Here is a 27,788-nt window from a genome sequence, read left to right on the forward strand (position 1 = left end):
TCCAGTTATATTTTTGAAAAATTTAGACATTTTTTTGGAGATAGAAACTAAAGTATTAAAGTAATGTGATATTGTTAGAACTAATAAAGTAAAAAAATAGTAAAGCAATAGCTTAAAGAACTAAAACTTAGCTAAGTAGACAACATAAAGCCAAACAAGAAATTAAGATGTTTGCAATAAATAAAGTAATTAGTACTCAAGGAAGTAGAAAGAGAAGGTTGAGTATGCGAGATTGAAAGAATTTGAGAGTATGAGATTGAGATGCTAAGAATTGTGAAGAATGAGAATGGTCGAAGGAGGTATTTATAGGAATTTTTTTGGGGAAATTTTTTTATTTTGAATTTCAATCGGGGTGGGACAATCATGAAGTATCTAGGGAGATAGTTGATAATAGATGAATTGGCGTGAGCGGATGATGATTCATCCATTCGATGTTATAATTGAGGAGCAAAAGCTGCAACCTACAAGCAACCTACAAAATAGAATAGCAAAAGCAGATGATAATTTATCCGTTAGTAGATATAATTGAGGAGCAACCTGCAAATGAATAGTAGAGCTACATGATAATGATACAAGATAGACTGGTAAAGCAAAAACCTGCATTCAACAAATTAATTCACTAGTAATTTCCAACAATAACAAATAGGAACAACTTCTGTATATCATATGAATTCTCTTTTTTTTTAAAAAAAAAATAGTTGCCCACTTGCCCTACCTCTACCACGGTTCAACTCCTTCCAACTTCCAATTCCACTTGCAAACTTTTTTCTCTCTATAATTCCAGTATGCTGCAGCTTTCCACCCCATTTTTTCTTTTTTCTTCTTCGTTTTAATCCTCTCCTTTCCTCAAGACCTAGGCTAGCTCTACTGTAGGTCATGGCCACCTTCATTTTATTCGAAGTTTCGTACTTCAAAACAGCAAGAACCGACGAAGGCAGGAATAAGCCAATAAGATGGGAGGTTCAAGTTGAAAGGGCGGTTCGAACAATGGGCTTAATGTGGTGGTTCATTGGGCGAATTGGAGATGGCGGTTTAAGGGCGGGTTAGTAACGGTCCCAAGAGCGTTTCAGGTTCAGGTTTGTACGCAGGCCAACGCACGGTTCTCACCGGTCCACGATCCGATTCTAAGGGTGGACCGGTCCGATTCTCCACCTCCACCACTCGACTCACACCAACCCTGTCCATTATACAGTCCTAGGCCGGTTCTGAACCGCCTTTTTGGTTGTCCGAGCCGGGCCGGTCCATCTTTGGTTTGGTCCAGGGCTAGGTCCGGTTGAGCCCGCCGAATGGCCACCTCTAAATTTTCACATCAATTGAGGTCATAAATGCTTGATTCAATATTTTATTTCTATTTTAAGCACCTTATACATAGCCCTAAGGGCTATGTATATCATTTTTCCTAAATTATCGCCTATCATACAGGGTAGTTGCTCCAAGCATGCCCCTAATAAAAATTGTTATAGCATTGTCATGAAAATTAAATGAGGTCATGGCTCACGTTTCTCTCGCTAAATTCAACTTCGAGGGAGAAGTGGGTTAGGTGGTGGTCTGTACCAAACTCTATTGCATTACACTTTGGTCTACTTTCTCCTTTCTCCTTTGTTCTTCATGCATCTTCTCCTTCCTTCTTTGCGACATGACCACAATACAACAAATCATGACAAATTAAAGAATACCCAATGCTCAAAACTCTAATCCCTCAATTGGGTATCTTTCCTTTCCAAATTTCACCATAAAAAACTGAAGATCAAATCTAATCATGGAAGAAGAAGAAGGAAATTTCCCAATTCAAGAACAAACCCACAAACATAAGCGAGAAAAAAGTGGAATTTTAGGTCTAATAATGTCACCTATACATTGGATTAGCAAATTATGTAATGAATTGCATTGGACTTTTGTGATGGGTGTGATTGCAGTTTATGGTATAAGTCAAGGGTTAAGTATGGGTTTAAGCCGTGTTACTATGCAGTATTATATGAAAGATGAACAGAAAGTACAGCCCTCTGAAGCGCAAATTTCAATGGGAGTTGTTCGATTTCCTTGGGTTGTTAAGCCTTTGTGGGGCCTTCTCACTGATGTTCTTCCTCTTTCTGGTTACAGAAGAAGGCCATACTTCATTTTTGCTGGTATTGTGATTTCTCATTTCTTTATTTTTTTGGGTGTAAGTCATGTCTGACTGTGAACTGTATGTGTGCAACATTAAGAGGTCGGCTAGCTTAAAGTTTGTGATGTGATTTTCGTGATTTTTTGTGATTCTGTTTTTGTGATTTTTTTGTTCTTTGTGATTTTTTTGTTCTTTGTGATTTTTGTGATCAAGGAAGCATACTTATGAGCCCTCAATGCTTTTGAATTGTTTAAAGTTATTAACTACTAGAAGAAAGGTAAAAGGTGGTTTGTTACAAAAGGAGATATGGACATGTAGTAGAAATACAAATTCTTTGGGGAAAAAAGAAATAGTAAGCTTAACTACATACCATGAGATGTGGGGGAGTTGCGTCTTACTTCGTTCGGTCTGGCATTTTAAATTTGGTAGGAAATCCTAATCGGGAGTTCAACTGCCGGGAGTCTAGCAAACTTTTTTTTTGGCATTTCTTCAATGTGCAAGTGTGAACAATGGTGGATGTTGATGATAACAGAAGAGTTGGAAGACGGGGCGGGGGGGGGGGGAGAGAGAATTAAAATGAGCTGAGCTCTAATAACCTCAGTACTTCAAGCTCTGCAAAGGTACATCAAGGATCTTATATATCCTCAGGTCTTAGATGTAACAACCTAGTGAAGAAATTAGCGCACAAACCTTTGTGTAGCTGGTACAAAACAATAACCAACATGATATTTGATAAGTTGCAACACCAAGATAAACAGAGCAAGAAAATATAATTACTCCCTCTGTCTCAATTACTGCTATGTAGAGGTTTTACACACCTTATTAGGGAAAATTTATAAATAAAATCAGAGAGAAAAAACGTGTGGGATTGACCTGTATTGAGATAGCAGATAGCAAAAACTTGCGAAAATAGGTATGTAGCAATTAAATCGAGACATTCATTTATGATATATTTAGCAAGTAGTTTGAGACGGAAAAAGTGATATTTACAAAATCTAATTGCAATATCCTGAGAATTATAACTTTGTGCTTCGAAGCGAAGGGCCATTAAGTTTCATGTTATTATATTGCACTGGTAACAGGATAATCATGCTATCGTATAATGTTGAAATTAATCTTTTTGCATCAAAAAATATATATATATATATATAATGTTGAAATTAATCTTTGACCTTTCAGGGTTTCTTGGGGTGACGTCGATGCTCGTTCTGTCCATTGTTGATGGGCTACATCTGGTACCTGCTGTGCTGTCTCTCATGGCAGGAAGTGCTGGAGTGGCTATAGCAGATGTGACGATAGATGCCTGTATCACAGAGAATAGTAGCAGTCATCCTTCGCTTGCTGGTGACATGCAGAGTTTGTGTGGATTAAGCTCTTCAATCGGAGCTCTTGCCGGGTTCATAATCAGTGGTTTTCTCGTTCATCTTATTGGGTCCAAGGTATGGTTCTTGCTATATGTTACAAAATCACTAAGTTGTAAGGGTTCGGAAACCATTGTAAAGAAGTAAGCTTCACGTTGTCAATTGCTTTTGGGATGGTACTTCATTTGAGCTCATAAGTGGTCGAAGATCTCTGATAATTTATGTGCAACTAGTCCCTATTCACGAATATTGAAAAATCAAGTATGTGCGCCTTTTGTAATCTTTATGGAGTGCAAATATGTTTGGATTGTTCAACTCATTTTTGGTGAACATCTGTATTATTTTACCAAGCAAAAGCTTAAGTTAATTTCAAGCTTGATATATCACGTTCGATAATTGGATTTTCTTTTTCTTTCCGTATATTAGCTGTACAAGAAACTTTTTTAGTAGAGAATTTCTGCACCAATTCATTACTATTATATAAGCCAACTAGTCCCTATTCACATAAAAAGATTAAATACCCTCACTCACATAATAATTAAATTAAATTAATTTTAAAAAATGATGCAAACATTTTTTAATCAATGGATCCGCTACATATGCACGTGATTATTTAATGTTTGCTAAATAGAAATGATGTCTTATCTTTAAAGGAATTTTATGAACAATTTTCTTACCGCTTATCCGAGGTTATTAAATGTAATAAATAAACTTTGTTTTCTATATACTTTAGCACGCATTGTGTGCATATAGGACGAGTTAAAAATTTGTGAAATGCTTAAATACAGCTCCATGGTTTTGTTCTCTAAGTTGGATCGAGGTTAACCAGTAGTTTAGGACTATAGGCTGGGCTTGTCAAATGGCCAAGAGAGATGTATTAGGTGCATGAAAGGTTAGTCATGGAGACAGCTAGAATGGATCATGTTTAAGCTGAGATTCAATCATAGATGAGCTCAGATTTGTTCATGGGTGGGATGTGCTTTTTATTCAGTAAGAAATTTAGTGAACATTGATAGAGTAAGTCCTATTAGCCAACTTATCTGGGCTTTTTTGTATGAGCGAGAAGGTCAGAAGATGTATTCTTTTTCCTTACACCTGTTTTAGTTCACACACCAAATATAAAATTAGTAAGGCTTTGTAGTTGAACTTAATTGCCTTCATCAATCCATTATTTTTTTTGGGTCCTACTACGAGGAGTCTCCCACCACCTTTGGCGAGTGGACTAATCTCCCGCGGGAGTTTGCATGGGTACCTCAAAGGGCAGCATCCCTCCCAGCTGGGATTTTTTCCATACCCAAGGCTCGAACCCGAGACCTTGGTTAAGGAGCGAGAGGCCCTTAACCACTCACACCAACCCCAGTTGGTTCATCAATCCATTATTCGTTGCATGGTTCTGCCCTTTGCCTTTTGTCTGCTTGTTGAATGCTACACTATCGTAGTATTATGTTTTCCTGCAATTAGCTTTAATTTATGTATTGGTACAATCTCTTTTATCCTTAAGCTATTGTATTTCCAGCAAATAATTTTGGTGCTTCCTCCCCATGTTTTACTAATTGACAACTTCTGAAGTGTTCTATTTCGCTCTTAGGGTGTGTTTGGCCTGTTAGCAATTCCGCCTGCACTAGTTGTTTTGGTTGGATTGACAATTAAAGACTCTCCAGTGCGGAATTTCTCCTACAGTAGGGTAATGTTTATTTAACCTCTCTCGTTCAGCTACAAGATAACCTCTCCTATTCAAGGGGGTCTCTGTTGTATTGGTCAATTTCTTATATGATTAATCATTGAAACAGGTAAATGAGAAGTTTTTGGATGCTGCAAGAGCTATGTGGACCACGTTAAAGTCCCAGCACGTCTGGAAGCCATGTCTTTACATGTTTTCTTCCCTTGCTCTTGGCATAAACATCCATGAGGGATTGTTCTATTGGTATACAGATGGGAAGGGAGGTCCATCATTCTCCAAGGTAATACTTAGCAAGATCTATTTGGTTTTGTTGCTGAAGTATATTTCTTGCTGAAACCAGTAAAATTTGAGGTCTTTAATATTTGCATTGGTTAATTAATATTCCCTTTAGATGCATGTGCTGCAGTAAAGTATCTTTTACGCAAGTATCCCCATGTTCATTGCTTAAGGCTGCTCGTCCGGCCTAGATTTATTCCTTATAATCTGAAGGCCAATTGTCATGCATTCTAAGTTTCTAATGTCATTCTTGGACATTAGATCTTTTCAGTTATTAGAAGCTGTTTTTGGTGGTCAACAAATTGAAATATTGAAGGGGTGTTTTATCAAAAGAGGGAAAGACAAACTGAAAGGGGTGAAATTTCTAGAATAACATTGAAAATTGCAATAAGTGAGCAATGGTTAACTTTTGATAGTTTATTGTGATATATTATTATTACTATTCTGATCATTTCATTTTTTTATTAATTGTACTGGTTATTAAAACTCTCTGAAATTTTTCTGAGCTCGTCATAGCTCTTTTCTGGGACTACTGAAAAATACTAAAAATTTGTAAGCCTTTGGATGGGATTAATGATGATTGATCAACTTGGTTTCCCTTTCTCCATTCTCTTTTGGCATTGCTTTAGGATCTAGATGATGTTGGATAACAGGACATGTATCAGGGTGAAGATCTTCTTTTTTGTGGTTAGGCAATTTCGCTACACCTTTGGGGCTCGGCTGGGGAAGGGTAAGTGAATCGCACCACAAAAGTATGAACTTGATTCTATGAGCGCAAAGTCACAAGGGGTAAGTCTTACCACTAGACTAAAAGCAAGCTTCGTATGTCAATATGTCATGATGAAGAATATACTCCCTCCATCTTGAAAGGACTTTCCATCTTCCCTTTTCACCTTTGCCAATGCACGTTTTGTATCATTAATATCTTCAATTACACGTTAGTAAAAATTATGAAAGTTTAATTCTCGAAATGCAGTCAATGAGACGAATCAAACAAGACACCATATGACTTTGCTTTTTTTATGTATTGGAAAAAGGGAGTATTTGGTTAGGTTTTGCTGAAGTTTCCCTTTTTCTAAATTCTTGTGAATTTGACCATTTTCGTATAAGAGTTGCACAAAGTCTGAAAGTTCAAAAATGGAGAGGAAGATGATAGTGTAGCAGCTATTCTTTCTTTTTGTGTGTCGGGTCTGTACAAAAATAAGGGAAATCAATGACATCAAAAGATACATTTGTCAACAAGGATAAAATTTTTGGGGTAGTTTTTCCATGGATAATGGACTCCTTTATTACATACACAATCACTTTGTCTCCAAACATTGGTATTCTTTGTTAATGGACATCTAATTAAGGCCTCCTGTCAGACTTCTAATATCAAGTATGCTTTCTGCAGGAGATTGTGGGATCCATATATTCAGTTGGGGCAATTGGCTCTCTGTGTGGGGTTCTTCTCTATCAGAACATGTTGAAGAATCGCCCTTATCATGACTTACTATTTTGGACACAGTTGCTGCATTGTGCATCAGGAATGCTGGATTTAGTTTTGGTGCTTCGTCTTAATCTAAAATTTTTCATACCAGATTACCTCTTTGTTGTAATAGATGAAGGAGTTTCTCATATGATCGGTCGTCTCAAATGGATGCCTTTGCTAGTACTTAGTTCCAAGCTTTGCCCTCCTGGTATAGAAGGAACATTCTTTGCGTTATTGATGTCCATTGATCAAGTGGGAATGCTTACCTCAACTTGGGCAGGAGGATTTGTTTTACATATATTACATGTAACGCGATCAGAGTTTGACAACCTTTGGCTTGCAGTTCTAATTCGTAATCTTTTGAGATTAGCGCCAATATTTTTACTGTTTTTGGTGCCAAGAACTGATCCTAACTTGCCAGTGCTTCCTTCTGAAATTTCAAAGACGAAAAGGGATACTGAGACACTGGCAACTGATAATCTTGAGATGGCCTCTCTTCTTTCATAATTCCAGCTGATCATGGTGTCATTAGTCAGTCACTCGTGCTCAGAAGTGAATTCTGACAAAGTCAGGAGCATCTAAAGTCCGAAATGGTTCAGGAAGCAAATCTGGTTTTGGACAGTACAATTAGCGTTGAGCAAAGATCCAGAAATCGGGGGGTAAGAATTCCTTAATGATTGGAGAGCACAGCCTTTTGAAAAATGTTTTGTTCAGATTGTGAAGGAAAAAGTTGACACTACCATTATGCTCAAAGTTTTGGACAATACAAGTTATACAAGTTTTCAAGTATTAGATGAAGATGGACGAGCCAGTTGCTTAGATACTTCACTGCAATTCTTGGGCTGTAAGGACAGATTAGATTTAAGATGTAAATCTATGAAATCTGAATAGTTGGAGTATTATTTCTGGTACTTAAAATGATGTTTCAGCAGAATGTAGATGCTATTCCGAAATATTATCTGGATGCTGATATGAAAAGTATGACTATCTTTGCATTGTTACGCTTATTATGTCCCTAGCTTTGACAATATTAATGTTCAGATATGAGTTACCGTTAAAGTTAATGCCTTGAAACTTCGTCAAAAATTCGGTTTTCGCAGGCCCGCCCAATCAGGCGTTCGTTGCGAATTACGACCGGGTGAACACCGCTCGATCGGGCCTGCGACGTCGGTGGCTTGAGGAATTTGCTCGCCGGATCGGGAGGATGACACCCTACCCGATCGGGCGGCTTAGCTCTTACACAATTTTTGACTATTTTCCGTTTTGAGTTATCTTTTAGGGTTTTGTACGGAGTTTCTTATGTTATATAAAGGTTTTCTGGTGTTCATTATTTAAGATACAACTTTTGGAACACTTTTAGCATTTAGTAATTTTAGGACTCCTTGTATTATTCTCTCTGGTTTTCTCCATTATAGTAAATAAGCTCTAATTCCCCACCCGTGGACGTAGGTCTAATTTGACTGAACCACGTAAATCCTTGTGTTCTTTATTTGTTCATCTTTATTGTTTTTGTTCTGCAATATCAAACTACAACACCTTGTTTCCTAACAAACTGGTATCAAGAGTTTGGTTGCTTCAGCTCTTAGGTGTTCATAGAATGAGTTTGATTTTTGATTATGTCAATGAAATTCGATACAGAGAAATTTGATGGGCAAGTAAATTTTGGCTTATGGCAGTTAAAGATGAAAGCCATCCTGGTTCAAAGTGGCTGTTACAAGGCTCTTGTAGGTGCATCCAAAAAGCCTTCAGGCATGATAGATGATTAGTGGGAGGATATGGATTTGAAGGCACTCTCGGGGATTCATTTAAGTCTGTCTAATGAAGTTTTGAGAGAGGTTGTCAAATAGATGACTGTTGCGGGTTTGTGGTTGAACTTGGAGTCACTTTATATGACAAAGGCTGTGACCAACCGTCTACTACTAAAATCTAGACTTCATGATCTCAGTCTAGAAGAAATAAACCGCTTGAGTCTCATTTAGATGAATTCTTCTATATAATTATGGATTTCCCAAACATCGATGTTGAGATCGATGATAAGGATATGGCTATTAGGTTGTTGTGTTCTTTACCACCTTCGCATAAGCATCTCCGGATACCTTACTATATGGTAAATATGATTTGATTTTGCAGGATGTTAAGGATGCCTTAACTCATAGAGATTTAATTAACAATAAATTGGTTAATAAATCTAATAATTCTGCTCACACAAATGTTTTGGTTGCTCATGATGGAAAAGAATTCTGGTAAAATCTGTAACTATTTCATGTGAAGGGTCATATTAAATCTGAGTGTTGGAAATTAAAGAAGAAAAATGGAGAAAGGTCCAATGAGGACCAATTAGCAAATATTGCCAACACTGTTCTTGAAGATGATCTTGCACTTTAGGGTTATAAGATTTGGGACTACGGTTTCTACGATCTCTTTATGTTTGGTACCCTTTTGAGATCTCTTGGTAAAACGAGAAACTGTGTGGATTTTCTTTTTTGGAGGCTATGATAGATTGCTTTTGAGTTTGTTATAAAGTAGCAACCTTGGTTATGCATTAGATTTATTCTTTTGTTCTAGTTATGCTATTTCTTATCCCAAATTTGGTACTTTTGTGTTTTGATCAAGTACAATTGGAATTTAATAATTATTGTCTTCATTTAATTTTCTAGAATTGCCTTTGAGTTTGTTGCTGAGATGAAGAAGTGTTTGAAGATAGTTTCATCAATTTGAATAAGCATACTTACCGTTGGTGGCTTTATACCGTTGGTGGCTTTATACTCTCGATCTAGGCCATGTGATGGTTTTGTATACAGAGTTTTGTGTCCGAAGACGCATCGGTAAACAATTATAGAAGATGTCCATTTCCTGGATTGCCTAAAATGGGTAGGCTTATGGAATTTTGTTTAAGGTGGAGGTTCTATGGTTTTTGGGTGAGCATTACTTCTTGGTTCAAGATGGAGTTACCTTGTTTGATCGATTTCAAATCAAGGTGGAGATTTGTTCAAGTTGATGCCTTGAAACTTCGTCAAAATCGATTTTCGCAGGCCCGCCCGTCGCGAATTATGACCGGGCGGACGTTGGCCTATCGGGCCCGCGACGTCAATGGCTTGAGGAATTTGCTCGCCCGATGGGGCGGATGGCACCCGACCCGATCGGGAGGCTTAGCTGTTACGCGATTTTGACTATTTTTCGTTTTGAGTTATCTTTTAGGGTCTTGTACGAGGTTCCTTATGTTATAAAAGGGGTTCTTGGTGTTCATATTTAACACACAACTTTTGAAAAGGAGAAGAGTATCGCTGAAAAGTGAAAGGCAGCTTTTCTTCTACCAATGCTTTGCTTCCAGCAGATTGACTCTGGGTCTCAACACCAAAAAAGAAAAGCAAGATGGCCTTCTATAAGATGGGTTCAGGCGCTCTTTCTTTACTTTACGCGTTTACACGGGGAAATACTGATCAAATAGTCTGCCCGTCTGTCTTTGATTGACTGGTTGGGAATAGGTCCTTAACGACCGATAGATAGGATCTCACTGGGCTGCGGATGCCCCCGTCTGTCTCAACCCAAGGCTCTTTTCCATGCCTGCCGCTCTGATGGATGTAAAGTTTTGAAAGACTTTTTTCAAGGTTCCTTTCTCGATTGAAGCTAGAAGAATCCCGTGTAAAGGAGAAGCTTTCGACGATAGCTCTTTCGCTTCTCCTCTTACTAGCTAGGCAAAGACTTTTCTTTCCACTCTTAGAACGGCGGAAGAAAGGAGGTTTCGCGACAAGAGTACAACTTATATCCTGCTTCCCGGCTGGCCTGTCTTCTCTTTTCTTCTGGGGTGAAAATTGGACCACAGGAGGGGATGTAGAAAGGAATGAATCCTCTCTCATAGAAAGTGAGCCCTAAGGCATGGAAGAATGACTACTTCCAAAAGCAGTCTTTTCTGCTATTTATCGCGGTAAGGAAGGGCATTTTTCTATTTACAGTTTTAGCCTCAAGTAATTTTATGACTCCTTGTATTATTCTCGTTAATTTTTCTCCATTATAGTAAACAAGCTCTAATCCCCCACCTGTGGATGTAGGTTTAATTTGACTGAACCACGTAAATCCTTGTGTTCTTTGTTTGTTCATCTTTATTATTTCATTGGTTTTGTTCCGCATTAATCAAATTACAACATCTTGTTTCCTAATAGTAATAGTGACCCTCTGCCTCTTGTGGCTGAATTGTTGACTTGCTCAACCTTATAAATCATCGGAAAATGGCTGGATGTTGTTATGATAACCATCACATGTGTCTATCTTAATAATATTAATGTTGAGATACGAGTTACTCTCTGCGTCTGCTGGTTGAAATGTTGACACCCTTAACCTTACAATTATCAATTTATCAATTCCAGGAAATCCCTTATCATCTATGTGAACCGCGACCTTGAAAGAATTATGTCCTCGACTTTAATGCAATTACTAATTATAATATGGATCGTATTATGGAGATAATAAATTTATTAAATTGAGTCGTCTATACATCTTGATAGAGAATGCTATATAACTTCTTGTTAGAAAATTATAAACCTGACGCCCAATTTAATGGATCCTATTAGGTCACACATAACAATTTGGATCAACAAAAGAAAAACCTAGAGCCTAAAAGGGCTCTAGGGTGGCCGGCCAAGAGGATGAGAGAGGGGAAGGGATTCCTAACCTAAATATACTTATATATTTAGTTAGGCAATCATAAGAATATATTAGATCTCTCTTAATATTCTTCTCTCTCATATTCTTTCCAAAAGTCACATAAACTCCATTAAAGAAGAAGAAAAATTTTCTTCCTTCCAACTAGCATTGGTGGAGTATTTATCCGGATTGGTGGACAAAGTAAAGGAATCACAGTTGCGATTCTTTCACCGGATTATAACAAGCTTTGTGGAATTCACGCTTCAAAGGTTAATTCTAAACTATTATGTGATCCTTGATTCTATATGCATGCAATCCTGTTTTAAGTGCTTATGAATTTGATTCATCAAATTCCGCTTATAGTACTTAGAATCCTACAGTGGTATCAGTTTTAGCCTCTTGCATATAGGTTTTTGGTCATAATATTTAGATTTATATTGATGTGTATGACTAATTTTAATTTGATTATGGGGAGGAATTGAATTATGGATTGAATAATTAATTGAAATTCATTTAATGGAGATTTAATTACTTAATTTTTTTTAATAATAGTGGCCAAAATTTTTAACTTTTCAACCTTAATTTTCGAAATTTAAAATCTGATTATAGATTTCTAAATTTTGAATATTAAATTCATTTATAAATCTGATTTCATGTTTAAAATTATTTATGTATGAAAATTAATTCATATAAAAAGCGTTATATATGAATTAGAGATTAATTTATGTGAATAACCCAAAATATTAATTAAAATGGAGATTTTAATTTAATTTCTGAACTAGAGATAAAAGAGTATGTTTAATTTTATATTAATTTTGCAAAAGGTTATATTTTTAATTTCCTTCAAATAAAATAGACAAAAAAGAAAATTGAAGGAGGGAGGAAGAGGAGCAGCTACGGCTGGTGGCTGCTCCAGTGGTCTGCCGACGAGAAGTCGGGAGGGTGACGCGACTACCGGTAAGCAGTCGGCGACTGAAGGGTTAACGACAGCCATGCGTGCGACGCGGGGTTGCCGTAGTTCTGTTTTTGTGGGTTGGCGCTGGTTGTTTTGTCGCCGGCGTCGGCTCATGGAGAAGGATGCCGGCGAGTCCAGTGGAGTTGGCTGATGTGGATGGCTGGAGCACACTACCGTTGCTGTGCCAGCGTGATTTTCGCAATCCTGTTCTGCTGCTTGGTTCCACGGGTTTTAATAAATAAAAAAAAATTTCCTTTTGAAAGACAATCAGCAGCGTGATACAAGTTGCACTTTTCTTTTTAGTTTGAATTTTGTTAAAACAAATTTTAAAAAATTATTTAAATTTCAATTATGTTAATGTCTGGGTCATAAATTAAATTCATAATGTGATTTTTTTAATCTAATTAAAGTTACTAGGCTAGATTTTATAGGATAAAATCTTTAAGTGGTTAGGGAGTTCACTCATGGTACACCCAGGGGTATTTTTGTAATAAATTAGAACTTCATATGCTCATTTGACACCAAATTTGCTCATATGGGTATTTTGCTCATTTACTCATTTGCTCATTTGCTCATTTTGCTCATTTTGTAATAAAAGTGTTTGTTCATTTTCTTAAATGAATAGAAATATTTGCTCATTTGCTCATTTGTTCATTTTGCTCATTTGCTCATTTTGTTCATTTGAAGAAAATAGTCTTGGGTGTACCATGAGCATGGTACACCCAGGTGTACTATAAATATTCTCCTGGTTAGGAATTACTTAAAATCTTTATCCTCTTGTTTTAATTAAGAATATTTGATATTGTAATTGTTGGAAAGTATAATATGTGATATTATTATGTGGCTTATATATTTTGATATAATTGCTATGTATGACTAGTATGACCCAAAATTAAGTCAGAAAATACGATCTGCGCATTGTGATGTATTTTTTTTAATTTTAAATACGATTTGGGTATCGTGAGGTATTTTTGCAATTTATTTAATTTAGTTATTATTTAAATTATTTTGGTACTTGTGTAATCCAAAGACGAGCCCATCAAGAAAAGACCCATGGATAAAGTGGATGGAGATACATGAAGAGTCCAAGAAGGAGCCAATGATGCTTAGTTCTTAGGATTAGGGGCCATACTAGATCATTTTATTTTTGAGTTTTATTACTCTTTTAAATGTTTTTAAGTTTGTTGTATGTTGTTTATCGATGCGCTAGAGTTTACTAATTCATAACAACATAATAAACTTAGGTCCCGCAAATATTAAAGTTTGCTTTTCCAAACATAAAGTACTTATCAAACCCTTAATTAATAGTAATAGATCATGCCTCCGCAGGGTATTATCATTAATTTTGGAATATAAGGTAAAATTGCGAAATTTACAACTTAATTTGGTTGTCCTTAACAAAATTATCAAAAGCGTCTTGAATTTTGAAGCAAGAGATAGCTAACACATGCGATGTTTATCAATCTAAACAAGAGTTATAAAATGTTATAATTAGTAAAAGAGTTTACTTACCTTGATAATGTAACATTGAGATAAGGCCTCCGTCTGCTTAGTGTTGCATGTTGTTTGGATCTTGTAAATCACTTATCTAAAGGGGACATTAAAATTGAGTAGGTGATCAACCTAAAAACTTTTTACATGTTTTAGGTTTGCTTTATAAACATAATAATTGAACTTTGTTTAATTTTTCTATCTGTCTAATAACAACAACAACTCCGGTTTCAACATTTGTCCTTTTCTCGAAAAGGACAAGCTGAATGGTGAAAAATTCCTAAATTGGGAAATGACCTTAAGACTCGTTCTGAGGTTGGAGGGTCGAGAGGACGTCTTAGATACCTCACTTCCTGTTGTCACTGATGAATCAACTAAAGCAGACAAACATCGTGCTAAACAGGCCAATGATAGGTCTATACCAATCACTTGCTTGATGATAGCAGCCATGGAGCCGAACCTTGTTCGAAACCATGGATGCCTATACGATCATGTAAGAACTGCGGGCCATGTTCAAAACTCAGGCCCGAGTTGAGTGGTATGAGACTAATTGGGAGATGCTTGAATGTCACATGAAGCCGGGTCAAGCTGTTGGCCCCTATGTTTTCTCAATGATGGGTCTTTCTGAAAACATGGAACGACTTGTATTCTCTTATAGGGTTGAGTTGGCTACTGACATCATTCTCCATTCATTGCCTGACAGTTTCAATCAGTTCAGAATGACCTACAATATGAATGAGTCCGAAAAGACTTTGCAAGGGCTACGTGGATTGTTGGTCAATGCTGAGAGGAACATCCCTAAGATTGAACCAAAGAAAGAGGTTTTGATGGTTCAAAAGGGAAAGGGTTTCAAGAAGAAATAGGGAGGAAAGAAGGACAAAGGTAAGCAAGTTGCCATTGTTGATGAAAAACCTAAGCCAACCGCCAAGCTAAAGTTCGCCGCAGAAAGCAAGTGCTTCCTCTGTCACAAGATAGGATATTGGAAAAGGAACTGCCCGGTATACTTGGAGGACAAAAAGTATGGGGCTTCCACTTCAGGTATATATATATGTTATAGAAATCAATTCGACTTATACTTCTTTATGGGTATTTGATACAAATTGTGGTTCTCATATAGTTAATGATGTGACTACAAAGAAGTAGGAAGCTGGCAAAAGGCGAGGTAGAGCTGCGCGTTGGAAATGGAGCACGGGTTGCTGCACTTGCCAAAGGGAGCTATAGTCTGCATTTGCCATCTGGCTTTATTTTAACTAAATAATTGTTATTTTATTCCTGCAATAATTAAGAACATAATTTCTGTTTCTGTTTTGGATTCTGAAGGGTTTTGTTTTGAAATAAAGAACATGTTCCATTTCTTACAATAATATGTTCTATCCAATGCTAAGTTGATAAATGGCTTATATGTGCTTGATAGGTCATTACATGTCTATAACATTGATAGCAAGAAACAAAAATCAAATGATTCCAACCTAACCTACATTTGGCATTGTTGGGTCATATAAACCAAAAGCGTATCCAAAAGTTACATAAGGATGATATTCTTCAATCATTTGATTTCGAATCATTTGATGTATGTGAATCATGCTTAATGGGTAAGATGACATAATCACCATTTACTAGAAAAAGTGAAAGGGCCAATGATCTTTTAGGACTCATACATACAGATGTGTGTGGTCCTATGATCACAAAGGAAAGGTGAAGGATGGTAAGCAAATAGCTCAACTCTCTCAATCTGAGGTAGATGCATTAACAGAGGTTTGGTCTACATCTGTTATTCTATATGTGGTGGGGCAAACACCATCTATAAGAGCTATTACTAGATATATTGAGCAAATTTGGAATCATGTTGCTAAGCCTAAAATCTTCTTACATGATAAAGAATATTTTGTTGTTAAATTTGCGTCTGTTGAGGATAGAAATGAAGTGATGTATGCTGGGTCACATATGTACAATAGTAGACCTATCATTTCGAAAGCTTGGACATCAGACTTTGATTTTCAAACTGAGATTCTTAGGGGGATCCCATTGGGGGTGAGATTGTATAATTTGCCGTTGAACTATTAGGTTACTGAATCTTTGAGTAGGATTGGTAGTATGCTTGGTACTCCCTTGTTTGCAGATGAATCTACTACACATCAACATATGATTACATTTGCTAGATTGTTGATTGAAGTTGATGTAACCAAACCCCTGCCTCAATCAGTTACTATTGAGGATAGTAATGGTAGGATTATTAAGCAGACAGTCCATTTTGAATGGGCACCTTCATATTGTGTATTATGCTCAATTATAGGACATGATTGTTCTAAGAAAAAGCCTAGTAAAAGACCTATTAAACATGTGCACAAATGGATCCCAAAGCCTGTTGTTCATGTGGCTCCCATGGATAGCAATGTTGATGAGATTATGGTAGGAGAACATATAGTGCAACAGGAAAGAAGGGAGGAGTTGGTTGTTCAAGGTGTTCAAGCTGCTGGGGATGGTACAAATATTGCTGGTATCACAAATATTACAGATGAAGCAGTGGCTTCAGGTGCTAACTACACAAGGGCTGATGCTAGGTCGAATGTTGTGAATTATAAACCTGCTGAAGATGGTGCTGTTAGACCTATAAATGAGCCTGTTTGGAATATTATTACTAGGGGACAAAATGGAAAAGAAGTTGTTGATATTAGAGGGCATGGGGGTGGTGACTCATATAGTGGATGAGGCTGGGGCTAGCTCTTTCACAGTTTCACTAGGTTGATGATTGTGTGTACTTGGAATGTGAGAGGGTTGAACAACCCTGCTAAAGTAGGTGAAATAAAGCACTTTGTGCACCAACATAATCTTTCTATTTTTGCTTTACTTGAGACTAAGGTCAAAGAGCATAATAAAGATAGAATTATGAGTAAGTTTGGCATGTAATGGAAGTGGACTCACAATTATGACCACTCTGATAGAGGGAGGATTTAGCTTGCATGGAATTCTTCTCTGGTGGGTGTTCATGTCCAGTATGCTTCTTCCCAAATGGTACACTGCTTGGTGAGTGACAAGTTAACTGAAATTTCTTGGTGGGTTTCAGTGATTTATGGGATGCATACTGTGGAAGACAGGAAAAGTCTATGGTTAGATCTAAGAGCTAGGGATAGCTCTATGGTGGAGCGCTGGTGTATCATGGGTGATTTTAATGCAGTATTATCTTCAGAGGATATGATGAATGGCGCTCCTATTTCTCACTATGAAACTCAAGATTTTGCTGAGCTTTTGAGAGATAGACTTGAGTGAGTACAAGACTTGTGGCCATTTCTTCTCTTAATCTAATAAAGGGTTAGGGGATGCTAGAATTTGTAGTAGAATTTATAGATGCTTAGTGAATTCTTACTGGATTACTAATTATCTTAACTTAGTGGTAGAGTATTTGAATCCAGGAGTGTCTGATCACTCTCCTATTATACTCAAGTGGTTTGGTAACACTTTGAGTAGAGGTAGACCATTCAATTTCTTTAGCTATATGGCTACCCATGAGCATTTCCTAGATATTGTTGCAGCTGCATGGAATGATATTGGAAATGGAGAGTACAAAATGCATGATATTTGGCGGCGTCTTAAAGGAGTAAAAAAAGATCTTAAGCACCTACGTAAGAGAGAGTTTGGGAACTTGAGTATGCAAATTGATAGGGCCAGAGAGGAGCTTCAGGAGGTGCAGACTCAGATTGCTAATCAGAACTACCCTAATTTACACCAAGCTGAAAAAGCATGTCTTATTCAGCTTAATAAGATGTTACAGGTTGAGGAATCTATATTGAAGCAAAAATCTAGAGTGCAGTGGCTGAAGCTAGGGGATTCCACCTCACACTTTTTCTTTCATGCTATGAAAGAAAGATACCTGCAGAATAGCATCGATGTCTTGTAAGCTTATCTCAGCAGCTGATATCCAACAGGAAGTATTGAGCTTTTATACTGGCTTGTTGGGTTCTGATGCTACACATCTACCCTATGTTGATATTGCAATGTTGAGAGCTGGTGCTCAAGTAAACTCAGCTGATGCTATGGCTTTAATTCAGCCTATTTCTCATCAAGAAATTGAAGAAGCTCTATGGTCAATTGGTGAAGCTAAGGCCCCAGGTAGTGATGGGTTCAATAGTCTCTTTTTCAAAAAAGCTTGGCCTATTATTAAAATTGATGTTTATGCTACCGTTGGCCACTTATTTGAGACCGGTGTTATGTTACCTGTTATTAATTGCACTTTGATCACCTTGGTTCTAAAATTGCCAATCCTACTTTGGTTAAGGATTATAGCCCTATTGCTTGTTGTTCTATCTTGTACAAAATCATATGCAAAGATTTTGACTAGTAGAATGCAAAGTATGATTAGTAGTGTGGTTGATCTAGCTCAGTATGGATTTATGCCTGGTAGAAATATTTCTGATGATATTTTACTAGCTACTGAGCTCATTAAAGGTTATACTACCAAAAATATATCACCCAGGTGTATGCTTAAAGTTGACCTCAATAAAGCCTATGATTCTCTTGAGTGGACTTTCCTTGAAACTGTGATGTGTGAGCTTGGATTCCCTACCAAGTTTGTGAGATGGGTAATGGCTTGTGTGACTTCAGTTTCTTTCTCCATCCTTATTAATGGGGTGCCTTGTAAGCCTTTTGCTGCTAAAAAGGGGTTGAGGCAAGGGGATCCAATGTCCCCCTTTCTCTTTGCTTTGGGTATGGAGTATTTGCTTAGATGTTTGCTGTAGCTAAAGACAAAGACTGGTTTTCATTTTCATCTAAGATGTGCCAAGCTTAGCATCACTCATCTTATGTTTGCAGATGACCTGTTAATGTTTGCTAGGGTTGATCCTAGCTCATTACATCTCTTGTTTGATGATTTTACTTAGTTCTCACATGCTTCTAGGTTGGAAGCTAACTTAGATAAGAGTAATCTGTATATTGCTGGTGTTAGTGGGGATCAAAAGGTTGTTTTGCAGCAAATATGAGTATTCCTTTGGGGTTTTTCCCCTTCAGATACTTGGGGGTGCCTTTGAGTACTAGGAAATTGTTCTATCATGTATGCAAGCCTTTGATTAATAAAAACTGTGGCTAGAGTTAGGCTTTGGTCTGTTAAAAAACTTTCCTATGCTGCTAGACTCCAATTGGTATCTTCTATCCTACACGGGTTTCAGCTTTATTGGTGTCAGATAATTATATTGCCTAAAAAAGTCTTCAAGGAAATTCAAAGCATCTGTAGGATCTACTTATAGACAAGCCAAGGTGAGAATTCCAAGAAAGCTCTTGTATCCTGGGATACTGTTCGCCTTCCTAAGGGTTATGGTGGGTGGAATATTAAAGACCTTGCTGTTTGGAACAAAGTTGCTATTGTTAAGCACCTTTGGGCTATATCTAAGAAACAAGATAAGCTATGAACCAAGTGGTTGCATGTTTACTATATCAAACAACAAGATGTGCTCTCTATGCCTATTTCTAATAGACTCTCTTGGTCTATGAAGAAAATTCTTAACAATAAACATTTATTTGGTAAGAATCAAGCTTCTGTGAATGTGCTTGATGGCCCATCGTTTTCTATGAAAAGATTGTACAAGACTATTCAAGGAGATCACCCTAAGGTGGGATGGAAGAGGATTATTTGCAATATCCCAGCTAGCCCCAAGGCTCTTTTATTTCATCACCTGGCTTGCTATACATGGCAGACTATATCTACCAAGGATAAACTAAGATCTTGGGGATTGCTTACTGACATTGCCTGCCTCTTTTGTCAAGTTGATAGTGAAACTGTTAATCATCTGTTCTTTGACTGCAGTGTTACTATGAGAGTATGGACTATATGTCAGCAACAACTTGGTATTCATGCTGTGCCAAAAAAGTTTTCAAGATGAAATCAAGTATGTCATTTACCGAAGCAAAAGCAAGTTCCCACAATCACAATTGTATAGCCTATTCTTTGTGGAAACTGTATACCAAATACGGCTGAATAGGAATGCTCTAGTGTTCAATAGGCCAACTCTTGATGTGTTGGCTTAGTGTAAGAAAATTATGTTTAGAGTTGCTTGTAGAAGTCCAGAGTCCTTGAGGCTTTTGCTTGTTATTTGAGTTTGTTGAGCCTGGGCTTGTTCAGGCTTGTTGATTAGGTTTAGGTCCCTTCCATGTTGGAAACGGGGATTCTTTATCTTCTAGCCTAGTGGATGATGCATGATGCTTTGTAACTCTGTTTTTTTTGTTTTCAATAACAACTTTGAATTAGCCAAAAAAAGGGAAAGGTTTAATTACTTCATTATACCTTCACTATTGATTTGAGTAGATATGGATATGTCTGCTTAATGAAACATAAGTCATAATCTTTTGATAGATTCAAAGAGTTCCAAAGTGAAGTACAAAATTAACTTGGTAAGACAAAAAAAGCAATGCGATCCGATCGTGGTGGTGAGTATTTGAGCCAAGAATTTGATGATCATCTAAAGGGTTGTGGAACGATTTCACAATTAACTCCACCAGGAAAACCGCGGTTGAATGGTCTATCTGAAAGGTGGAACCCAACCTTGCTAGATATGGTTCGATCAATGATGAGTCTTGCTAATCTTTCAATTTCTTTTTGGGGATATGCTCTCAAAATTGCTGCACACACACTAAATAGGAGCCCGTCAAAGGCTGTAGAAAAGACTCCATATGAGTTATGGAATGGAAAAGCTCCAAACGTGTCTACTCTTAAAATCTGGGGATTTGAGGTCTATGGAAAGCGGTTACTATCAGAAAAACTTGCACCCAAGTCAGATAAATGTCTCTTTGTGGGATACCCAAAAGAGACAAGGGGTTATTAGTTATTACTTCTATAACCGTCAAGAGAAAAAAGTGTTTGTTGCTCGTGATGGTGTCTTTCTTAAAAAGGAATTTGTTTCTAGAAAGACAAGTGGAAGTAAAATACTCGAAGAAATTCGAGATGAGCAATAACTGGACATGGCTCACACCATGTCAGAGACAGCCCAACAAGACGAAATTCATGTTCAGGAGACGACGTATTCAACGCGTGAACCTCCTATCGTCCCACTCGAACTTCATTCAAGCGAAAATCTTCAAAATGTTGAAGAACACATTTCTCTTAGTGCTCAGGCCTCGCGTAGGTCTAGTAGACTAAGGATTCCAAACAAGAAGTTGGTTGATTTCCTGTTAACTGTAAACTCTGAAATTATAATTTGGAAAATTTAGAACTTACTACCTATAAACAAGCTTTGACGAGCCCAGACTCTGAGAAATGGCTTGAGGTAATGAAATCCGAGTTAGACTCCATGTCTGAGAATAAAGTTTGGACCCTAGTCGACTTGCTTGATGGGGTTAACCCGATTGGATGCAAGTGGGTGTTCAAATTGAGAACACACAATATGGAAATGTCTATGTCTACAAAGCAAGACTAGTTGCAAAAGGATTCAGGAAAAATTCATGGTATAGACTATGATGAGACCTTTTCTCGAGTAGCAATGCTTAAATCAATTCGGATACTTTTAGCGACTGCTGCATTTTACGATTACAAAATTGGAGATGGATGTCAAAACCACATTCTTGAATGGTTCTTGAATGAGGATGTGTACATGACACAACCTGAAGGTTTTGAAGATCCAAAAATCCTAAAAGGTTTGCAAGTTAGAGATCCATTTATGGATTGAAGCGGCATCTCGGAGCTGGAATCTTGGTTTGATGAGGCAATCAAACAATTTGGTTTGATCACAAGCGAAGAAGAATCTTGTGTTTACAAGAAGTTTAGTGGGAGCAGCTTAGTCTTCTTGGTTCTGTATGTTGATGACTAATTACTCATGGGAATTGACATACCAATTCTTGAGTCAGTCAAGGAATGGTTGAAAAGTTGTTTCTCTATGAAGGACCTTGGAGAAGCTGAGTACATACTGGGAATTAAAATCCATAAAGATATGTCTCGAAGGATGATTGGGCTAAGTCAAGAAACTTATATTGATAAGGTTCTTACAAGGTTAACCATGGAATACTCGAAGAGTGGCTTCGTTCCCATGTCACATGGCAGATTGCTTAGCAAGAGTCAGTGCCCGACTGAGTCTGATAAGTTAAAGTGAATGAGTAGCATTCTTTATGCTTCGGCTATAGGATCTATCATGTATGCCATGATAAGTACTCGACCAGATGTTGTATATGCCTTGAGCATGTGTAGTAGGTTCCAAGCAAATCTAGGAGAAGCACACTGGACAACAGCTAAGATCATCCTTAAGTACTTGAGGAGGACGAAAGGCATGTTCTTAGTCTATGGGGGACAAAGTGAGTTGGTTATTGAAGGTTATACTGGTGCAAGCTTCTAAACCGACACAGATGATTACCGTTGGTACGTGTTTCGTCTAAATGGAGGAGCAGTGATCTGGAAGAGCTCAAAGCAAAGCACTGTAGCAGACTCTACGACAGAATCAAAATATTTAGCAGCACTTGAAGCAGCTTGGATAAAGAAGTTCTTCATAGAGCTGGATATTGTACCTAGTGCTCTGGAAGGAATTGAGTTATTCCGTGACAATTATGGTGGTATTGCGCAAGCAAAAGAACTGATATCACATAACAAGTCCAAACATGTGTTGAGGAAATTTCATCTGATTCGAGAGACAATTGACAGGAAGGATGTCAGAATCTGCAAAGTTCACACGGATGAGAACGTGGCTGATTCACTAACTAAACCACTACCTCAACCCAAGCATGAGTGTCACGCTAGGGCTATAGGCTTGAAGCAAATGTTAGAGTGGCTTTAGATTGTACTAGGTTTAGAGAAACTTGATATAGTGTAAAAACATGATTTTTGCTATTTATGTTTGTGAGATTAAATTTTATCTTATTTAATTATTGGTTTGGTATTAAATAAAATGTCCAAAATATATCTTGAATTCTATGGTTTTGTCAAATATGTGATTTGATGAATGAAACACCATAAGTGAACAAAATTCATAGAACATTAAATTTCCTAATCTATGTCATTAAACTGGACATAAATGACTTGCATAAATGATTAGCATATAAGATTGATTGATAGCGCCGTTTCATGGGCTATGGGTACATGGAGATGTTTAATCAATCATAGATATGTATAGTTGATATATAATAGAACAAGACCTACTTAGAAATTTTATAACTTCGAAATTATATTAGTAGATTCCTAAGACATGAGTGGAACACTACTTAGCCTAATGATTGGTATAACTTTGATACTGTTAAACGTCATGTCGTAAAAGGGGTCTATATATAAAGGCAGCATTCGGGTTGTGTATCTATTTATCAATTAATTATCAATTCATTGGGCTTTTTAAAAAAATTGGGCTCAAATACAATTAATTATCATGAATAACTAATTGGACTTGAGAATATCATTTCGAAACACAATTTTGGAGTGGTTCTTTAGATTGCTCTTTCGTTGGGTTGCTCCAACTAATACCGCGGTATGTTTCATCATTGGATCCTTAATTGGAGAGACACGTTTATGTGTCTACAGAAGGCCCACTTTGACTGAGGTTTAAGTAACCGAAAGTCAAAGTATAAGGTGTCAGGACAGAGAACGATTTCAAATGTTCTTCAGTTTAGAACTGATCTATATACATTGGTTTCTGCAAAACAAAGTTAGTATGCAGGACAATAACTATAAGCAATTTGATTACTTGTAGGGAAAGATGTTAGCATATAGGTGCAAACAACTCAAATAGAGTACACTACGATGCAATAATGTAAACTTAGGCTTTCCAAGGATGCATGAGGCACAATGCAAGAATTAAGGTTATGCAAAGCTAAGGGTTAACTTGTCATGCAAGGTCAGGGTTATGCACGACTATAATCTATGTAATGTTTGCAAGGTTACCATGCAAGGTTAGGATCTTGCAAGGCTAGAAGATGTGGATATGTAGAATGATTAAAAATTCATAGAATGATTTTTGAAAATTATCTTTAGTAAATGATCGGGGTCCGTAAATAAGGTCCGCGGATTACAACTTTTCGGGTGTTTGATTCGACTTAGAGGCACCACCACCTACATAAGAAGCCCCCACTTTAGGTGAGCTTACCTTGAATTAGGCTTGAGCCTTTATTGAAATGTACTTGATCTGATATTAAAATGTAGTTGATCTTTCTTGAATGTTGGAAGTTGTGGCTGTGAATTCTTCTTTGGGGACTTGATACAAGCAAAGTCAGACATCGTCAGAGATCATAAAATTGTCGGAGATTCCTTCGGGGAAAAGGAGAGTTTGGATCGAAAAATAAAAAGTTTGAATTTGCGACTTAAATAAATGTAGGTGGGAAAAGGCTTTGACGAAGCTAGGTGCAGACTCGAGTCTATGTCGGGGTCTAGAAAGAGATTATGCTCCGGAACTCTAGAAAATCAAATCATTAGAACTTGATTAATTTATTTTATTGAAGCGATCAAACCTCGAGATAAGGATTCCTATGTATTCTTTCGGAATCAGACCATTTGAAGTTCCCTTATCTGATTTTCTTATCATCATTATATTATTTTGGTGCCCTAATTTTTGCTTAGATCGCCCTTTCGGGTTTTCAGCCTAGCAGGCTCGGACATACCTTGAATAAGGAGTTAAGATTGATGAAAGGTTGAAAGGCTTGAGGCTTAGATGATGGTTTAATTGATTTGATGAATGGAGGATCATGGATTTGGGACCCTAATAAATGCCCTAACCAGTGTCTAAAAGCGGAAACTTATGAAACTTGAGCTTATAAAGCTAAACTTGTCCCAAAATGACTCTCCTTTAACCAAAATGGGTTTCATAGAATGTAAGGGACATTAGCTGATTCTAATAGTCATAGAGTTGCTTTTTAGAACTATGAATTCCCTAATATCTGGTGAAAAGCGAAAATTAAAAAATTTGAGTAAAAAAAGTTAAAATTAGCGCAAAATTACATTCATAACAAAATTGGATTTCAAAGCATGTGTGGTGACATTAGTTGACTCTAATAGTTATATAGTTACTTATTAAAAATATAAATTCCCAAACATATGGCTAAAAGCGGGAGCTTAAGAAACTTGAGCTTAGAAAGCAAAATCGGCCGAAAATGAAATTCTTTTACCCAAAATGGGTTGAAAATCATGTGAGTAACTTTAGTTGACTCTAACAGTTATATAATTTATTGTCATAACTAAAAAATTTCGTAACATGTGGCTAAAGGTGTAAAATTAGGGTACTTAAGCTTAAAATCCCAAAACCGGCCTAGAATGACAGTCATTTACCCAAAATGGGTTTTAAAACATGTGTGGGGATTTTGGTTGACTATAGTAGTTATATAATTACTTATCAGAACTATAAATGTCGTAACATGTGGCTAAAATGATATTCATTTACCTAAAATGGATTTCAAATCATGTAAGGTGACTTTAATTGACTCTAACAGTTATAGAATTATTTATTAGAACTATAAATTACCTAACGTATGGCTAAAAGCGGGAAATTAAGAAACATGAGTTTAAAAAGCAAAAATCGGCCTAGAATAACATTTACTTACCCAAAATGGGTCTCAAAACATGTGATGTAACTTTAGTTGACTCTAATATTTATATAATTAATATTTATATATAATTATGGATGCCCTATAATAGTTACGTAATTTCCTCTTAGATTCACAAATTCCCGAATAGTTATACAATCTCCTTTAGTTGGACTTTATCTATAATCTAGATTGTTGTTTTTAGTGCCCATTTGGTTAATTAACTATAATAATTTTTCATACTTGCTTTGATGGTGTAGCTTTTGATTAGAGTAACAATCTTTATTTTTACCTTGAAGAAATGGATAGTGGAATTAAACAGTGGTGGATGGCTCCTAGATGAAACGGTGGATATGAACGAGGAGTCGACAATATATTAAAAAGGTCTTTTCTACCAAGCCTCAAGGAAATCAAATTTGTTGTCCATGTTGTTTATTCTCCTGTAAGTAAACTCCTATCCTTCAAGATGTTGTTCTTTGGAGACTTGTGCATCGATTCCTGAATTCTGCAATCCAAACATGAGCTTTGTTCCCGAACCTGCAGGAAAAGAACCAACCTGGGAGATTTGGGTGATGTTTTCCCCTCCGAAGTTGAAGTCAGATATCAGGTATGGAAAAGGAGAGTAGAGATATAGAGACAAAGTGAGAATATTTTAACAGAGTACGTAATGACACACAGCTCAATAGGTTACCTTTTTCCTTATTTCAAGGGGACTAATTATAGTGTTGGAATATGAAAGCGACCATTTGAGGTCACTCTAAAATAAGTGCACCTGATTGGCTAAGCAATCAGATCGTGACACATGGCAGACAATGATTGGGAGCTGCGCATCAACCAATCATATACAACCGTTTTTTGAGATTTGGGCCTTTAATATTCCTTCAGGCCAAAAGTGGGCTTTTATCCTTTAATCAGTAAAAAACTTCTAAAAATCGCAACCTTTCCTCCTTTTAATGGGACACGTGGACGCTTATAATTGGTCCACTTGTCTCTTTGTGAGCTTTGGATTTTTAGGCTACACCATTTACCCCTAATAGGGAATTTTACACTGTCAAAGACGGTTAATGCTCTTTTACCTGAGTAAGTTACCGCATTTTAAAGAGAGCAATGACGCGCCATTTTTTTGGGAAGTTACCAGTCATTTTTACCGGTTGAAGAATTACTAGTCATTTTAAACGATCCAGGAGGTTTTTTTCACCCCCCTATAAATATTCTCCTTTATCAACTCTGAAATCCTTTCACACCTTGAGAGAGTTTTTCTAGAGAGAGTGAGACTCTGCAAATTTTCTTATTTTCTAGAGAGAAGGTGCATTCCTCCAAACTTCATTTTCTTCACTTAACATCGAAGCGCTTATCAGGTATCCCCTCTTTCTTCCTTGTTCTCCTTATTCCGTATTTTTCTTTAAAAATCAATAAAATAAATTCCTATTCTTCGTTAAATAATCCCGGCCATTCAAGAGTTTTCCTTGACGCTAGAACCGATAGTTTTTCTCCTTCGGTACATTCTAGGGTTGGGCCTATTCTGGCCGGCCATGTATATAATTTTTATGATTTGGCCGACAAAGTTAGATGACCATGTCTTTACTTATACAGGGTAATCTGGCGCGAGTCAAGAAAACTGCCTGTCTTAGACAACTAAATCATACTCCAAGCATCCACTTCTAAAATGGAGGAGTTTATCGGACGAGTTCCCGAAGAAGTAAGGGAATGTGAAGCTCTAAGTGTTCGGCCAGCAACATAGGCTTCTTCTTCTAGAAACTTCAGCGAGGAAGTGGTTGAACAAATAAACCAGGAAGCTACCCTGTCTGGGAGAGATGTAAATATAGACGACAATAATAATAATAGCGAGGGCGAGTCTAGTTACCATGAGGAATGGGATGAGCCTTCTACCACCTCATCCGATATTAGGAGACGCTTAGGTCCCCTTTCTGACCTCGACTTTATACTGGTTAATCGTAAGTGGATATATAGCGAAAGTTGACCTGACCCCAACCACTTATCCTCCGTCGTGCCCATGTCAGACTATTCATTTTTTCATTCCAGACGAGGAGGCCACAATTTTGAACGCTCTTAGGGGTCACTTTGTTGTTTATAAACTAGCCCTGGACGCCGGGTTGAGATTCTCTCTCCATGATTTTATCGAACAATTGCGAAGGCATTAGAACATCCACCATAATTAGCTGGTGTAGAATGCCTGGCACAATATTCTCACTTTTAGAGTTGTCTGTGAGTTGCGTGACCTGGCCCTTTCTCTACCGGCCTTCACCCAGATACACTATGTATCTAAGGTTCCCAAGATGGTGGACAGAGCTTGGTTTAGCGTCTTCAACCATACGAGG

At 37.2% G+C, this 27,788-nt stretch overlaps 1 protein-coding gene across 1 annotated transcript; it reads left to right on the plus strand.

The window, feature by feature from the left end:
• Positions 1 to 1,475: 1,475 nt before the first annotated feature.
• Positions 1,476 to 7,894, plus strand: LOC104901441 (probable folate-biopterin transporter 3). Its single transcript, XM_010689025.3, has 5 exons — positions 1,476 to 2,126; positions 3,284 to 3,543; positions 5,054 to 5,149; positions 5,256 to 5,426; positions 6,816 to 7,894. Exons 1-5 carry the CDS (start codon positions 1,760 to 1,762, stop codon positions 7,398 to 7,400), a joined length of 1,479 nt encoding a protein of 492 aa, XP_010687327.1. The 5' UTR covers positions 1,476 to 1,759; the 3' UTR covers positions 7,401 to 7,894.
• Positions 7,895 to 27,788: the final 19,894 nt, after the last annotated feature.

The sequence above is a fragment of the Beta vulgaris genome, chromosome 8, assembly GCF_026745355.1.
Source record: "Beta vulgaris subsp. vulgaris cultivar EL10 chromosome 8, EL10.2, whole genome shotgun sequence".
Taxonomy (NCBI): domain Eukaryota; kingdom Viridiplantae; phylum Streptophyta; class Magnoliopsida; order Caryophyllales; family Amaranthaceae; genus Beta; species Beta vulgaris.

Coding starts and splice junctions, on each gene's coding strand:
- LOC104901441 (XM_010689025.3), top strand. CDS start 1,760: ATGGAAGAAGAAGAAGGAAATTTCCCAATTCAAGAACAAACCCACAAA. Junction 2,127..3,283: donor GCCATACTTCATTTTTGCTG/GTATTGTGATTT, acceptor TTGACCTTTCAG/GGTTTCTTGGGGTGACGTCG. Junction 5,427..6,815: donor GAGGTCCATCATTCTCCAAG/GTAATACTTAGC, acceptor TGCTTTCTGCAG/GAGATTGTGGGATCCATATA.